This window comes from Anas acuta, chromosome 21 (genome assembly GCF_963932015.1).
Source record: "Anas acuta chromosome 21, bAnaAcu1.1, whole genome shotgun sequence".
In the NCBI taxonomy this organism is placed as follows: Eukaryota; Metazoa; Chordata; class Aves; order Anseriformes; family Anatidae; genus Anas; species Anas acuta.
In genome coordinates, this window is record NC_088999.1 from 8,108,109 (window position 1) to 8,124,525 (window position 16,417).

The following is a 16,417-nucleotide window of genomic DNA, read 5'->3' on the forward strand; positions in this document are numbered from 1 at the left end:
CTCTGAACATCGCAGGACTCGGCTCTGTACTAACGGTGCCGGTTGTCTCCCATCAGTTCCGTGCCCACCCAGAAGCGCAGGTCCAAGAAGCCAGCCCAGACCCTCAGCCTGTGTTGGCAAAGCAGAGCCCGGTTCGAGTGGGGGAGTTTCACAGATCGAAATCACCACCAAGAAATATTCATGTACAGATTCATTTCCAGGGAAGCGGGGAGGCGGCGCCGGGGGCCGGGCCCGGCCGGGGGGAGCCACCTGCGGCGGCACCGCCCGACCCCGGCTCGGAGCCGGGCAGCGCCCGCGGCGGGGAGCGGGGCCGGGGGGCTGAGCCCGGGCGGTGGGCGAGGGAGGGGAGGTGGGAAGGGAGGGGAGAGCCGGGGAGAGCCGGGCCGCGGGGATGGGCCCGGGAGGACCCCGAGGCTGCCGCGTCCCCCGGGAGTAGCCTCGCTGCGGCTGCGGCTCTGCCCCGCTGCCGGGCGCTGTCCCGGCGGAGCCCCCCCGGGAGGCGGCTCCGTGCGTGCGAGCGGGCGAAGTCAGGCGTCCCTGCGGCGAGGCGTTTGGCTGGGAGCTAAAGCAGAAGGAAACGCAGCGCAGCCGCCGCCGACCTGCTCGGCTTTAGCACGGCCCGGCCCGGCCGCGAGAAGCCGCTGGGGGCCGGTGACCGGCGGCGGCTCCGAGATGCCCGAGCTCCTGCCCTGACAGCCCCCTGCAGCGCCATCAGCGAGGTGCGTTTTGGGTTTTGTTGTTTCTTTTCCGAAATCTGCCGAGCCACGCGTTGGGAAGGGCTGGCAGGCTGCTACCTGGCCTGACGCGGGCAGCCCTTGCTGAAGAAGCTCAGTATTTTGTGAGCAAACCCAGCTAACGTGGTACCCTGCGCTTGGCGGAGTGCTTGGGCTGAAGGATTTGGTTTGGTGGTGAGAAAGCAAAAGATCAGGTCAGCGACTCGGTGGCTCGCTGAGGGTTGCTGCAGACAGGTAACAGCGCTGGGTGCCAGGCTGAGACACTGAGACACCGAGACACTGAGACACCGAGTGCTTGCCCAGAGCTTTGGGAGTTTCTGGTCCGGGACGGGCTGCAGGTGTGCAGTGTGGCACTGGCTGCGGGTTTATCTGCACGGTGCCCTGGGAAGAGGGGAATGGATGTGCATCGCCACCTCAGCGAGCTTGTTGCAGTACTTGAAGAAATCTTGTGACCGCTTTCATTCTGCTGTCTGCAAGGTGAACAGAGTTCCCAGTTTACTAACAGTCTTAAATGCATTTTAATATAGAAAAACACTCAAGCTGTGAGACTTGCAGAGGTTCTTGCAACAGTATTGAGATTGGCGTTTTTTGGTGGATGAACAGTCTGAATTGCAGAAGACACAGCCCAGCAGCTGGGGAACCGCATACGTTAGCTGCAGGCAGAGAGCAGCAGCCCTAAAACTCAAATCCACAAGTGGCAGTAGACTTGGCTCTGCTGTTCGCAGTAAGTCATGAAGGTTTCCTGTCCAGCCTTGCTCCTATCTGCCTGCTGAGACTGAAGGTGAGACATTTATTAGTTGCAATAAATTCTTTTTACTTATGGCAATAGTGAATAAGTGAATAATAGTGAAAAATAAACAGTGAATCAGTTGGGAACAGGAAGCTTATTGCACAAAGGAGCTGGGAAGCCTGTGAGTGGTACGCTGAGAGCCTACAGCCGCCGATTCTGAAATCAATGCCTGCTGTGCTCACAGGGTAAATCCAGAAACACTGAACCTGCGGGGTGCTGGCACCTGCCCAAAACAGTTCTTGCTCCCCAGGGGTGGTAACTCTGTGCTGGGTTCTCATGCCTTTGTGCAACGCTGGGATCAAAAGTGCTGACGCACGGCTGGGTTGGGAGGGGGCTTGGTCGGGGCTGGCAAGTTAACCATGAGCTGGCGTATCGTTAGGCGTGGGAGAGGAGAAAAAAGTGTGGTGTCAATGACTGTGCTGCCTTTATTGAGAATCACAGAAATCAGGAAATGCAACCAAAACCTATAGACCTCTTGCAGGGAGAGATGATGTGAAGCATGAATGGAGATCACAGAGGAGAAAAGCAGGAAGAAAAAAAAAAAAAAAAGGCTGCTGGGATGTCTGAGTCATCCAGTTTCCCACTGACATACATAACTTAATGTTTTCACAACCACCTCCGTGGAGCAACAAACTTATAGCATAACGTAATTCCAGGGCCCCTGCAGTCACGGTGCTTCCTCATGGTCAGCTGCGAAGGGCTAGCTACGAGTCAGGCATCCCCCTACCAGGCTTTGGGGTTAATGCAGCTGCTTCACGTGCCAGGCTGGGGGAGTGGGCAGAGGAAGGGGGCTCCACCTTTATCACATCCTCCTAGATGGAGGCCCTTGGACCAAACACCTAAATCGCCGTACCTAACACCAGCATTTAACCACCCAGCTGTGTGCTTGCAAAGACACTGATTTTTTGGTGGGATTTTGCAGTGCTCGGGCCGAGGTGGCTGAAACGAGCACATAGACCATTGCAGCAGCACTGGGAGGACGTGTCCTGCCCATCCTCTGCTGTGCTGCTCCAGAGTGCCATGGCCTTGTGTGCTGCACAGCTGCTTGGTGCTTCTGCTTGGAGCAGAGTAGAAACCCAAATAATTACTTGGAAAGACAGAATTTCCTACGTGCATATTAGTCTGTAATGGAAGCCTCAAAACTCTTGACCTAGCAAATGTATTTGTAAAGTAAAGAAAAAAAAACACCTTTCTGCCAGCAAACAGGAGCTGTGTTGATTCATGTGCTACGGGTTGTGCTGATAAATGCAGGACTGACATGAAAGGCAGCTGAGGGTGCAATCTTAATCCAGCCGGCTCTGCAATCACTGCGTGAGCAGCTGGTGTTTGCTCTGTGCCATGTGAATCTCAGTGTAAGGTAGATCCAGCAGTAGCTGTGTTGATGTCTCTGATTCTGTTGGACATAGCGAAGAGTGCCTGAGGAGCACATCTGGGTTTGCATTCCTTCTTGGATTTGTTCCTGGTGTAGATGCCATTGGGTAAGTGACTTGCCTGCAGGCATCAAAGAACTTGGAGAACAGAAGGGACTGGCCAGGAAGGTGTGTGGTGGTATCGGAACTGGGAGAAGTGGTTTTCTAGCCTGGGAACCCAGTCGTGGATTGGGCAAATCGTTCAGGAATGGTACTGAACTCCAGCCATTTGGTTGGGAAAGAAGGTGGAGGATATGCTATATATTTCAAAGCCACTCTGACCACGTGTGTGAACACATTCTGTCCAGGCTTATTTCATGGTGGTGCTTTAACTCTCTGTTAGAGGAAGGTATTTCAGCATGTTGATGAAAAGCCTGTCTGTACTGCTGTTAATATTTGACTAAGAGGAGGCTGTCAGACTCAATCTGCTCAGCAAACAAGCAGCACATCAACATCCCCTGACCTGTTTTAAAAAGTGTGTTGAAATCTGCCTCTGCTGCCTAGTCTCTTGTAAAACAGAGTGGTGAAGTCTTTCTGCCCTGAAGGTACACGCTGGCTGCCCAGTGCAGCTCAGCACCTGCAGGACGTCAGCTTGCTGGGGACAGTGGCCGCACCGCGCAGCCTGACCCCAGGATTTCTAAGCCTATTGTCACACCTAGAAACGGGTATGGGCTCCTCATCCCACTCTGGCTCCTCTCTCCTGCCATTTCCTCTTCACCTCTGGGTTCTCCAGATTCCTAGTTGATGTGTAAGGTCCTTCCGAGTGTTCCTGTTCTGCCTGTTCACACCGAACAAGTGCCAGGTCTGGCTACAGAGCAACGAGGGGTGGCAGAGGTCCTGCCTGGCTGGACTGCGTCCTTGGCTCAGCAGACTTCTTGTGGTAGAGTGTAGCTGCAACACCTATTTCAAAAGGTCCGAAAGGCTCCATAAGAAGGTTTACACTTCCCTCTGTGAAGCTGCCACCAGTGGGAGGTGTGGGTGGAAGAGCCTGGGAGCTGGGCTGACCCGGGTGTGCAGCAGGCACCCGGTGCTTCCCCCTCGCTCCTCCTCGCCTGCTCCGTGCACAGCGAGGGGTGGGCTGCTGAGGATGCTGGATGAGGATTGGGATGTCTGCGCTCCTCCTGGGCCCAGGTCTTTGTTTCCCTGAGGACAGGTAAAAGGTGTTTCTGTGACATGTTTCAATGAACAAAAATAAATGTTTTGTTTAGCAGGTAGTTCAGCTGAGCGGAGTCGTGGCATTTCAAAGGCCCAGGACCACAACAGGACAGAGGTTTATCCAGCTCGGAACTAGGAGGGAAATGCTCCTTTCTTTTCTGTTGCTGTCATCTTTTTCTTTCCCAAGCAGTCTTTTGTGTTGTCATTTCTGAGGAGCTCTGGAGCTGTATAGGGAGCATGCAGAAAGTGCACCTCTCACTGCAGGACATAAGCACAGGATTCAGACCAGTTCAGTCAAGCAGGTTAGATTGTGGGAATCAGGGGGGTTGATCACTGGAAGTGGTGGAAATGTTTCATTTTCTAGGTGATTGTAGTCACATACTTCATTTAAAGTTACGTTTACCAAAAACTGTGAAAACCTTGGCCCTAAATTAAACCATTCTGTGCTTCGATTCCTTTATCGTACCACAGTCCCTTGGACGTTTTGTGTGTGTGTTGTTTGTTTGCTTTGTTCCGTTCTGTTTTTCTCCTTTCTAATTGGGAACTACGTGGGACATTTCCTTTAATCTGGCAAGAGACAGCGATGTGAACTTTGGGAGAGGTGCCTGTCTCTGATGCTTAAATGAAAGAGTTAATGCTGCAATTCCCATGCTAACAGTATCAGTCCTGATCTCCTCTGTTGGGCTTTGGAGCATTTATACAATTTTTGACTGGACTAAAGCAGATGCCTGGACAGAAAAAATGAGCGAGGCTTTCTACAACAGAGTAATTTCCTGAACTACTCCAGCCTTTCATTAAATGGCACATCCAGCAAGGTCTAAAGCCTGTTAATCATTTCTGCAAAAGCATTACCGTATCTGGAATGTATTTTTGAACTCTGGCGTGGAAACCCAGCTCTATACATGCATTGTTGGACTGCAGCTGAAACTCAGGTAGTTCGAGCTTCATGTTGGAGCAGGCATTTTCCTTCTGTGTAATTTGACTGCAATTAGCAGGGTCAGAAGATCCACCTGGATGTCACTGTTACTCTCTTGAGAAACGTGGCTCCCTGTTCCTTGCCAGAGAAGCTTTGCAGTGGAGCTGGATTTGGAACTGCACAACTGTTGCATGCAAAAATCAGCTGAATTCTGTTCTCCAGGACTATGAATTTCTGTAGAGAGTTTTCCAATGATATTGCTGAAGAGCTGAAATTAGTCCAGTAATAACAGGGCCATTTCTAGAGCAACACTTACAAAGCAGGGTTGACTTTCTGCTGCAAAACTGGAGGCAGACCGTGCTCAAAGAAGCGCAGGACGTTTTTTTGTGGTTTATTTGTCCAGATCCATTACCTTTCCCACCAGCATGCAGTTTGCTGGGGCTTCCTTGAACACCACTGTCCTAGCAGCAGAGACAAACTCCCGGGCAGTGTGATCTGAGGGATGTGCGACGTGTTGCTGTCGATGACTGCCAGCCTGGTGACAGAGGGTTCATCTCAGATTAATTTTCTTCTTACTCAATCTTACTTTCCATCTGAGTGCACACGTTGATGGTTTCTAAAATTTCTGTCACCTTGAGACTCATTCACCCTCTCCCATGAGTCATTCCTACCTTGGTATTCACAGTGGTGCCTGAAGGCATTTTTCTTCTTTCTGTATCAGTTTTTCAGGGTAATATTTAACTGATAAATACATATCCTTTCTTCCTGCCCCCCAACCTGTACTCTATAGCCGATGCACGGTGTGTGGGATGTTATCAGTGTGCAGTGGGCAGAGCCACGTTACTGTCAGCAAAGGGTCTGAGCTGTTACATTTGGGGAGCTCAGGTGTGCTTTGGGCTCCCGTGAGGCTTTGCACATGCTGAAACACCTGCATTCACTCACATGGCAAGGAGAAGTGTGTGTGGCCCAACATTTTAAGGCAGAAGATTAGAATTGGGAAACACGCAGTTTGCAGTCAGGTTTAGGTACTGCTGCTGGACAAGTCAATGACAAAGTCTGTTTGGTTCAAATTTCCAGGCATGCCTCTCAAAACAAGTGCGCTCCTTCCTGGGGACCTGCCTTCAGCTCCTCACTTCTTGTCCGCCAGGTGAGCTGAGGCTGTGAGCACTTCTTGAGATCAAAGCCACACAAGTAGACTTTTTTTTTTTTTTTTTGCCTTTGAGCTGTTACTGCACAGTAGACTTGCCTGTAGTTTGAGTAACTTTGTCTCGACAAAGAAATTAAATGCTTTTAATACGTGTTTTAACAGCTAAATCTGGAGAGCTCGTGCCAGAGCCCGAGACAAATGCTTATATAAAGGTGCGGGTCTGACATCGGGACATGTGCTGGTACAGATGCTCAGTACAGAGCCGCGTTGTTTGCCTGAGGCCACGTTTATGCCTCAGCTCCTGGTAGCCAGCTTGAACTTGTTTTTTTTCCCCCTTTCCTCCCTCTCAGAGCCTTGCAAGGTAAGTTCAGGCACATTCAGGTCTCACTGAAGCACATTGTGTTTTTATTGCTTTTTGAAATTACAGTTTGCCTCAAAACCCAGGCAATGTTCCCAGTTCTCATGGCCTACGCTGCTGTAACATGAGCTCGGTAGCACATGACTGACCTGGCAGTAGCGTCTGTTTGGATTGCAGATGGATGGTTTGTCAGCTTATGGGGAGCTGAAGTTGAGTTTGTGGCTCTTATATTTAAGCCTATTTCCTTTCTGCGCTGTGCCATGAATGTTCAATTGATCCCCGTGCCCCGCCGTCAGAGCATAATTGGGGACAATAAAACGCTCCAGCTCCAGCCACTAAGCGCTCACCGTGATTAAACAAGGCAAACCTTGTTGTAAGAACCGACGCTGCCAGGCCAGGCTGCCTGCAGAGGCAGGAGCAGAACTGAAAAAAGCATCTACTTCCACCAGCAACTGCTCACAAGCCAGGTCCTTTTAGGTTACTAACCTGGTTACTTTTAGGAAGAGCAGAAAACTCTGAACTTCATTAGGAGGATTAACTTCTCTCTTGGAGGAGAGTGAGCTCGCTGCTTCCCACAGATATTAGGTTGACGGCTTTGGAAGGAGTGTGAGCTGAGCTGAGCCTCAGACAGATGTGCCTTAGCACAAAGCTCCAGGCTCTGTAGCAGTGGGACGGGGGACGGGGATGGTAGCTGACTCCTCACCTGCTTCTTTTGCAGGATAAAGTACAATTATGGTTCTGTGATTTGCTCTTTTTGCAAGAGAGAATGAATCTGAGACTCAATCAGCTCTTGGGACGTAAACCATTTATGTAGTAGAACTCCTTTTACCGTTATTTATTAGGATTTGACTGCCTCGTGGGATTCGTAGATGACATCTTGGCATTTCTTTACTGTAATTGTTTTTCAGCTGGTGTTTGGGCACAGTGTAAGATGTTATCTGTGCAGCAGTGCCAGTGAAAGGGTAAAACACTTCTGTAATTAAGATCCTGGGCTGAAACTACATCTTGATTCAAAACTACTACTGGAGAAATAATAGATGATTTTGTATTTCATTTAAAGCCTGCCACAACCTGATGCAAAGACCACCTTTTTCTGAGTGGCAAAGTGCTGAATTTGTGTGTCTTCCTAACCAGCACCTGCCTTCCCTGGCAGGAAGTTAGCTCTGCAGGTCCAGTTCTTATGGAAAAATTCAAACAAGCCCCTCTGTTCCCTGTCACCCTCTCCTGCAACTGCCAGGTTGAGCTGAGCTCTGACCCTGCCCTCGCTGTGAATGAGCGTGGCCATTCAGCCTGAAATTCAACGGGACAGGGGGAGGCAGGAGGGCCTCATAAATGGGGGCATTGCTACCACTTGCCAAAACAACCTATACGCTGTATCTGTAAAGGTGTTTTAAGTGGAAAAATGCCAATGCTTAACTCTGTGGAAATATTTCCAATTCCCTCATACGTGGATGCAAAAATAACCAGCAGTGTGTGCCCCCACCCGCCTGTAGAGATGTGTGTGAATTGCTGGTTCTCCAAAACTAGGGCAGGTGTGTGTGCACAGGGGAGGTACAGACTGTGTCATAAAGAAAGAATGTCCTGCGATTGCCGTAGCAAAGTCCATTTCTTCTCCCCTGTTGTTTAGCTCCTATGAAGCACTCTTCATTTTCCAAATGTTTTTCTATACAGAGTAGGATCTGGTCTGCAATACCCTGAAACTGGGATTTTCCCATGGATCTCGCTGGACTTTGCTGGATCCTTGACCCTTGTAAGGCAGGCTTGGGCAGGCGTAAATAGCCCTGCTGATTAATGGGTGAGGAATGGCGCTGGAGGTAAAGCAGAACTGAAGACTGACACCTCCCATCCTGACCGAGACACAGACCTCAGACCTTTCCAGTTGCTACAGAATACACAGTGTGGGGAAAAAAAAGATTTTTTGCATTTTTCATTTTGCATCTTAAGACTGTTACAACCTGTGAGACAAATTCCTTCTTTTTGTAAGCGGGCAGTTTCACTGACAACGATAACTCTGTGGCTGTGGTGACTCATACACAAATAGCTCGCCATTACCAAGGTGGCTTGAACCAGATGGAAGTTATGAAGTGTGACTGCTGGAGGGCTTAGTACCTAAATGTTCAGCCACCTTTATTTGGGATTTTTATTTTGGTAGTCAGAGAAGATAAAAATGCTGCTTTGAATTTGGAGCTTGTGTTCTCCTAGTCAGGAGCAGCAAAGTGGCAGTTGGACATGGCATTTTCTGTACTGTGCCCATAGCCAAAATACTTGCTTAGCTTTCCCCAGCTTACAACACAAAAGTGAGTCTTGTCAACCTGTGCTTGCGTGCGGTACAACCTTGGTACAACCAGTGCGATTTCACATGGATCGGCCAGGGAACAGCTGCGGAGAGCGCTGGTACCAGCACTCGGTGACTTCTCACAGGTTCCACCAAGGCACGTGTAAATCATTTCACTGTGCTATACAATAACGCTGAGCAAACTCTTAACACAAAATATTTCTTTTAGCATGGAAAGATCTGCGACGACAGTAGATGATCGTGTTGCTGTATTAACTTGGCACTGGCTAAACAAAGGAATCATTCAGTCAGAGGAGAATGACCCAGTTACAGATTCCGAGACAGTTATTTTTGCTTTTTAATTTAAAAGAAAAAAAACTCAAACCCCTTTTGACCGTAGGAGGATCGAAGTATCTGACTAAATCAACCTTGCAGTTCTAATCTTTCATACCCAAGCAAACATCAGCTTTTTCCTTCCTGCTGGTTACTGATCTCTCATTCCTCATATATTAAATGGAGCCTCCCAAGTATGCACTGTGTGTTGACACAGCTACTGGTCTCCTCCCCGCCTCGAAACAAAACCCTGCCTGTGAAGAGCAATCACAGTCATATCTTCTTTGCCTCTCAAAATTGTACTTTGTGACTAAATTAATTTTATTTGATAGATGCTACTTTGAAGTAACCTTTAGGAAAGTCTTAATAAAGGGGAAAGGAAGAAGGCAGAGTAGACGCGTTAGCTGTGAATTGGTATTTTCAGTAGTTAACTAGTTATCTGGCTGTGTCCCAGGAGGCTGATTTGCAGTTCTTTTTACTGCTAATTTCTATCCACTTCATTTTCTGGCTATTCTATGTTGCATGCTCTGTAAAACTTGAAGCTACTTAAGGACATGCCACAGGTCCACAATATCCCACTGGAGTATAACAGGGTAGGGCAGAGTCCTGCTTGTGTGTATGCTGGGCAGCACCTGAAGCAGGAAACTCAAATGCAGTATCAGTTTTCGGTTGATAGTTTGAGGGTATTAGCTCTCTGAAGCTAGGAGCTGAAATGGTTTCAGAGGTCTGTTTGAAGTGGTATTCACACCATGAAGGATTCTGAAGGATTCTTTTGGTAGCTAACGTTACTAGTCACATTTAGAAAACATGGGAAATGCTTATAAAATCAGTAAACATACAGGCTGTTCTTTCTAGATCTACAGTTTTACCCTACTGAAATACAGAAACAGGTGTATGTTCAGCTATCCGCTTGCAGGCTTGTCCTCTTCCAACAAGAGACCTGCAATGACGCTGGTGTGAGTAAGGTTACTTCCCAAAACTCAAAGCAAACTGTCGCACTTGTGTTGCTTTTATTTTTATTTTTCTGTTGTGGCATAGCAGTTGTTTGCCATGTAAGTTTGGAGCTTCAATTTAGGTAATTAAACTGTTTTTCTTTGTTTTTGAGGAGTGGGGCAGGGAGGTCGAGTACTTTCTCCTCTTAGCTCTGCTTTGCCTGCTTATTTTCCCAGTGACCTGAATCTCATAACTTGGTGTGATAATTGAAAATCCTAAAGCACTTAAGATGCATAAATTTGTCCAAAAAATGTGTAACATCAGTAATCCGTGGGTAACAATGCATCATTGTGTCAGTATCTTGTTTTATCCTATGAACACTGAACAGTGTATGTTGTAAGGCACATTGCTCACGACTAGATTGTAGCAAAACTTCCATTGACTTCCACAGGGCCAGATTTTCACCACTAAGAAAATATTAAGAACCCCTTAGTAGAAGGTAAATAGAGCTCAGAATCTTTAATAGGCAGTTGCCTAATTAATGAAGCATTGGTAGCACAATTCAGTGATAATAGTTGATGAAATCATTCTTCTTTTTTCTTCTGTAGCCCAAGCAAGATGACGACAGCCGCACCACTGATCAATAATACTCAGTTCTCATTAAATGTGACCACAAAGTCTCAAGAACAAAGTCTTTATCAAAGTAAGAAAAGTAGTGGGGTGGTGGCTTTTTTTTTTTTTTGTACTGTAATTACCATACCTTGATTAGATCAGTAGTGACGTCCAAACTTGTTTTAATTTTCTCTCGTATTTGTTAAGTATACATGAGGAAAAGACATGAGAAAAAGAGAACAGTTATTTGTATACTCCGGTTCTCATGCAATACTTGGGTACTCCAGTTCCTCAGCTAAACACTCCTCCTCCTTCCTTGCCTCCCAAATGCTTGTATCCCAAACTGTTCCACTGAATAAAAAGTAACGAAGAGAATTTTTTTTGTTGTTGTTGGTTTTTGTTTTGTTTTGTTTTGTTTTTTCCCCTGTTTGTTTTTTAAAATGGACCTTTGAACTTAGCAAACTTCAAACAGTACAGCGATAACTTTTTAAATAAGACCTTCTTCCTTTCTGCTTCCCTGCCAGGTTCTGGAGCAATAGTTGCTGCCATCGTAGTAGGAGTAATTATTATATTTACAGTGGTTCTGCTCATATTGAAAACGTATAACAGGTATGTGGTTGAGTTCTATACTTCAGTAGAGCTCCCAATAGCTATTCAGCTCAACCTGCTTCTGCAGAAGTCTTCCCAATACTTATCATGGGAGACACCACAACAGGTGTCAGCACTGCTGATGTTTTCATTGCTTCCTTTCCAGGCGCATGCGAGTGAAGCGTGAGCTGGAACCCAAGAGCACCAAAACAGCAATGCCACCTGCTTTAGGGCAGAACAGCGACAGCGTTACTCAGCATCCTGTGGTGACCTTCATACCCGTGGACATCCACATGCAGAGCAGACAGTTGTGAACACGTGTCCTGTGGGAGAAAAGAGCTGGAGTTCTTATTCACACGGACCTGGGACTTACAGCAAAGCAACACTGCACTGGGAACAGCAGTAGCTGTTATCTTGTCTACAGATTGGCATTAGCCCTGCCTTCTCTCTTTGAGAGGAGAACTAAATGATCTGAACACTTTCTGTATGATCAAAATCAACTGGTGAAAGCATACAGACCATGGGAAATGCAATGAGCCTTCTTATAGAGCTCTGGGTACAGAAAGACAAAATGGGCCAAACCCATTTGTTGGAAGAAATGGTGAAGACTCATATTTTGTGGAGCTCTTGCTTACTCAGAATTTGAGCTTTTTCTATTCTGCAATGACTGATGATAAATGGAAGAAAAACTTGGACATGTGAGCTGCAACTCAGGTTGAACCTGGCTTTGTTAAGATTTATGTGAAACAGATTTGTAGTCTATTTTATACATGATGGATAGTATGGGAAGTAGCAAACTGTAAGTAGCAAAATTGTATTTATCTTTAGTCGTCTTTTGTGTTTCTAATACCAGGTACGTATGGTTTTAGACAGAAAAGTTAATTTTTATTTTCAAGTATTTTTGAAGCATTTCTATAAACTTGGTACCTTGTCTGTTTCCAAATGAACTGGTCCAGAGGTTTTCAATTCCATGCCAAGGTTGCTGCTCTAGGTTCATTACTGCTGTTGCATTCGAGTATTTAGTCTAAGAGCCTGAGAAGTTCTTTAATTGAAAAAAGTAAACAGGGAAAGGCAGTTTAAAGCAAGTGAGGGTTTATGCAACTACTTTACTACAACTTGAAAACATCCTGAAATGTTTGTCCCCTAATGCAGGCCAGGCTTGAAATAGTTTTAATTTTTTCCGCTCTTGTGGAAAGCATCTGAAAGTGATGTTGATCTGCAAGTGTGCTGGCTGTGGGTGTACAGTAATGCACCAAAGAAATTCCCAAGGATATTTCACAGCCCACTGAGTCTGATCACACAGCGGCATTGTCAAGGCGTTCTGTGGCTGATTGTCTCATAGTGTGCCTATCAAAGCATCCCTGAAGCACTGGCTGACAGGACAGATAGTAGTAGGAAGAGGAGTGAAACCCCCATTTTATTGGGAAACAGCTCCGCTCTTTGACAGATACACCTTGAATTGTAAGAAACCACTCACTCAAACGGCTAGATAGTGTGAAGTAAATACAGCAGTAACGGTCTGGATATACCGTATGAAGTTTCTCTTACGTTTAGACAATCCCAGGAGCTAGCTCTAAGCTACTGTGACCATTAGAGGGCTCCAGCCTGCTTTCAGACCACAGTAAAACTTAGTAGGGTATTGGAACTCCTTTTTGGGAGCTGCAGAGAGAGGTTACTCATCAAATCGAGTCACAGAGAACCTGCAGCCCACCGCAGCTTTTCTTTGTCTTGCAGCAGTTCCTGCGCTGTTCTTCTCAGTGCTGTCGCAAGTCCTGACTCCCTTGAACAGTTACTGTTCCTAAATCATGCAGCACCAAAACTAAGCTGACCATTCTGAGAGCAAAGTGATAAGGGACAGGAGTGACACACCGATGTACTTTTCTCCGAGATATGAAAACATCTCTGGAACAGGCTATTTTTACCAACTGGTGGTTTTGTGCAGAAACTAAATTCAATTACTCTGCAATTTCTTTAATGAAACTCGAGCACAGTTTGAATTCCAAACTAAATACTGAGACAGCTGTTTGTGAAGTTTCTAAATCTTGTAAATATTCTACTTGCCCAAATTCTGTAACTCACTCTGGTGGCAGGAATAATTGATACAATAATTCATAAGAGGTTGCAGAAGCCAATTGAATTTTTGTAGAGGAGCTGGCCTCCTGCTTCTATTTCTGAACATTTAACGCTGTTTTTTGAGCATGTTCTGCTGTATCCAAATCCAGATCTTTAGAAAAGATTGTTGTGGTTTAATCCGGCCGGCAGCTAAACACCACACAGCCGTTCGCTTGCCCTCCTCCCTCCCTCTCTGGGATGGGGGAGAGAAACGGGAAAGTGAAGCATGTGGGTTGAGATAGAGACAGTTTATTAACACATAATAATAGTAATGATGATAGTATTATCATTATAGATACTGCTAATAGTGCGCACACACAAGTGATGCACAGTGCAGTTGCTCACCACCCGCTGGCCGATGCCGAGCCTAACCCCGAGCAGCTGCCCCCCGACCTGGGCCAGCCCCCCTGTGTACTGTTCCGCATGACCCCAGATGGGTTGGAATACCCCTTCGGGCAGTTGGGGTCAGCTGTCCTGGGCCTGTCCCCTCCCAGCTCCTACTGCACCCCCAGCCTGCCCGCTGGCAGGACAGAGCGAGAAGCTGAGACGTCCTTGGCTTGGTGTAAGCACTGCTCTGCAACAACTAAACCATCAGTGTGGTATCAACGTTATTCTCATCCTAAATCCCACACACAGCACCCTGCCAGCTACTAGGAGGAAAATGACCCCTGCCCTAACTGAAACCAGGGCAAAGATAAGCCTCATCTCGCTGTCCTCTGTTTGTTATCGGGCAGCCCCGCTTCTAACGGACTGTTGGCTTTGCACTGGCAGAATTAATTAATTAATTAGTTAATTAATCGTAACAGCGAGCTGCACCCTGCTGCCGCACAGCGCTCTGTGCGGGTGGGCGCTGCTGCGGGCGGAGCAGCCGCCCCCCCGGGGGGTCTGTCCTTAAACGGCTCCTTTGGGTACCGCTGGGAGCCCCGCCACAGCCGCTCCGCCACAGCCGCGACGCCCCCAGAGGCCCGAGGCGCGGCCCTGTCCCGCCGGGGGCCTCCCGCCGCTGCGGGGCGCTGGGGAGCTCCGGGGGGCTCCGGGCCCCGCGCGCCCCCTCCCGGCCCCGTCGCTGCCTCGGGGCGGGGCCGGGCCCTTGGAGCCGCCCCCGCCGCGCCCCTCGCCAACATCTCGCGAGAAGAGGGTTCGCAGTCCCGCAGCTCCCCCACCCTCGCACAGCCGCCCCCGGAACGTCGCGCTTCCCGATTGGCCGATTCCGGCGCGCTCCCCTACCCTCTCCGCCCGCATCCGCCAATCGGCGGGCGTCGCACAGCCTTCACGGAGCGCGCGGCTCCGCCCCCTCGCCCCCTCCCGCTCGTGCCGCGCGCAGGCGCCCCGCGCTCTCCTCCCCCCCCCCCCCCGCCTCAGCGCCAGCAGCGTGCGAGGGGCTCGCGGCGCGCGGTGCACGCCGGGACGGCCTCGCGCTGCGGCCAGGAGGAGGCGGAGGAGGCAAGATGGACGCGGGCTTCTTCCGCGTAAGTGCCGGCGGCGGGCGGCCGGCGGCGGAGAGGGTGCCGGGCCTGGCCCGGAGGGCAGCGGGCGGCCAGGCCGGGCCTCCGCGGGCCTCGCCGCCGCCGGGGAAGGAAGGCGCTGGCGCGGCGCTCCCCGAGCAGCGCCGCCGTGCCCCCCGCCCCCGCCCTGCGCAGGCTCCTGCGAGCGGCGGCCGCGCAGAAAATGGCGGCGGGACCCAGGCGGCGCGGGGCGGCCGGGGCCGGGGGGGGAGGGCCCGGGGCTCCCGAGGCCGCCGCCGCCGCTCCCCGCGCGGGGCCCGGAGGAGGAGGCGGGGATGGGGGGGTCCCGGCGCGGCGGGGCCTGCGGCCGCCTCACGGGCTAAGCCCCGGGGCCTTGAAACGCGGGGGGGGTTGGGGGGGGTTGCAGTGAGACGTGCTGGTTCAGAGGAAATAAACCAAAGTGCCCTTTTTTGACCCTTTTTGAAGCGTGGGGACTTGCAGCTCCGTGGTGTGAAGATTATTCGATGTTTTAAGAAATAAACCGGGGTGTATTTCTTCTAACCTTTTCTTCGCTAATTAAAATTGATTTATTTTTTAAAGGGCTTCCGTGGCTGTTGTGAGAGTACTTAATTTTACACGGAATCTAACTGATGGGAAGTCGCTGACCCGTTCAGCCCAATGATTTTGTATTCCTGCACCAGGGATGCTTTTAAAACATGGGAGCACACCTTTCCCTTCATTTAATCGCTTTTATGCTAATGTGCTAGCCTGGTAAAAATGTCATCAGCATGCTAGGAAATGAGTTGAAGAGAAAAATAATTACAAGTTAAACCTATGTTTGTGCCACCTGGTGCCATTCTTTAAAAGTTTACAGACCGAATAATTGTCACTTACAGTGCAATGACTGGGACTGAAAACACTGAACTAGAAGTTGAATATTAGACTGGGCTGTGAAAGGTGCCTAATTTAAACAAACAAAAATCAAAACATGGTAGTGAAACAGGACTGTAAATAATATTTTAAACAATTGGAAAAGTTAAAAGCCAAGACATTCTTGAATGATCTGGTGAGTATTGCATCTGTTGCTAAGGTGTAGGTTGCAAGGCTGCAAATACTATAAACAGTTTTAAACATACTTAATCCTGGCAGGTGTCTGTGCCACAAGTCTTCACAATTCCTGTGTCCCAAGGTTGCAAATGGGAATGTTAATGCTTTCAGTTCCCATTCTGTACTTGACAAATTTGGAGTGTATTATGTTGCTAATTCAGGGTGTTTTTCTGATCAAATTAAGTGGTTACCCTAGAATTTTGAGCTTTTTCTTTTTATCTTTTGGTTCCTTAGCAGCTTGTATTATTACTTGCATGCAACGCATTCTTTCCGCGCACAGGAAATTGAATGTATTAATTTCCTGTGTTCTTCATCAGTTACGTTGATTTCCTGAATAAACTTTACTTCACACGTGAATTCTGGGCTTTTGAATTGTTAATGGGTTATTAGTATTTGGATGCAGTTCTGCACGTACTTCTGTTCGTGTGCGGTTGTTTACTTCTATGCAAGTAAATTTTCCAGACACAGGCTTTCAAGTCTTCCAGTTCCAAATGATTTCATCC

General features: G+C 48.6%; 2 protein-coding genes across 16 annotated transcripts in view; both read left to right on the plus strand.

Moving 5' to 3' along the window:
* The first annotated feature begins 306 nt into the window (after positions 1-306).
* NCMAP (non-compact myelin associated protein) lies at positions 307-12,197 on the plus strand. 6 transcript variants are annotated; one of them, XM_068657610.1, is made up of 5 exons: positions 307-719; positions 6,082-6,151; positions 10,659-10,753; positions 11,187-11,271; positions 11,417-12,197. In XM_068657610.1, exons 2-5 carry the CDS (start codon positions 6,084-6,086, stop codon positions 11,562-11,564), a joined length of 396 nt encoding a protein of 131 aa, XP_068513711.1. In that variant the 5' UTR covers positions 307-719; positions 6,082-6,083; the 3' UTR covers positions 11,565-12,197. The 6 variants fall into 6 exon arrangements, with proteins under 6 accessions (XP_068513711.1, XP_068513712.1, XP_068513710.1 ...); XM_068657609.1 differs by lacking the exon at positions 307-719 and adding an exon at positions 1,335-1,515; XM_068657611.1 differs by lacking the exon at positions 6,082-6,151 and having other exon boundaries at positions 310-719.
* A 2,476-nt stretch (positions 12,198-14,673) lies between these two features.
* SRRM1 (serine and arginine repetitive matrix 1) overlaps positions 14,674-16,417 on the plus strand; it is a 17,946-nt gene continuing 16,202 nt past the window's right edge. For all 10 annotated transcript variants that reach the window (XM_068657606.1, XM_068657607.1, XM_068657608.1 and 7 more), the window contains exon 1: positions 14,674-14,831. Coding sequence is in view for 7 of the 10 variants with exons in the window: in XM_068657598.1 (XP_068513699.1) it covers positions 14,811-14,831 (21 nt within the window). In the remaining 3 variants the exon portion in view is untranslated. The remainder of the gene's footprint in view (positions 14,832-16,417) is intronic.

Excerpts from the sequence above, each read along its gene's own strand:
- NCMAP (XM_068657610.1), top strand. The coding sequence starts at position 6,084 with ATGCCTCTCAAAACAAGTGCGCTCCTTCCTGGGGACCTGCCTTCAGCT. Across the intron at positions 6,152-10,658 it reads CCTCACTTCTTGTCCGCCAG|CCCAAGCAAGATGACGACAG; the intron begins GTGAGCTGAGGC and ends TTTCTTCTGTAG. Across the intron at positions 11,272-11,416 it reads ATATTGAAAACGTATAACAG|GCGCATGCGAGTGAAGCGTG; the intron begins GTATGTGGTTGA and ends CTTCCTTTCCAG.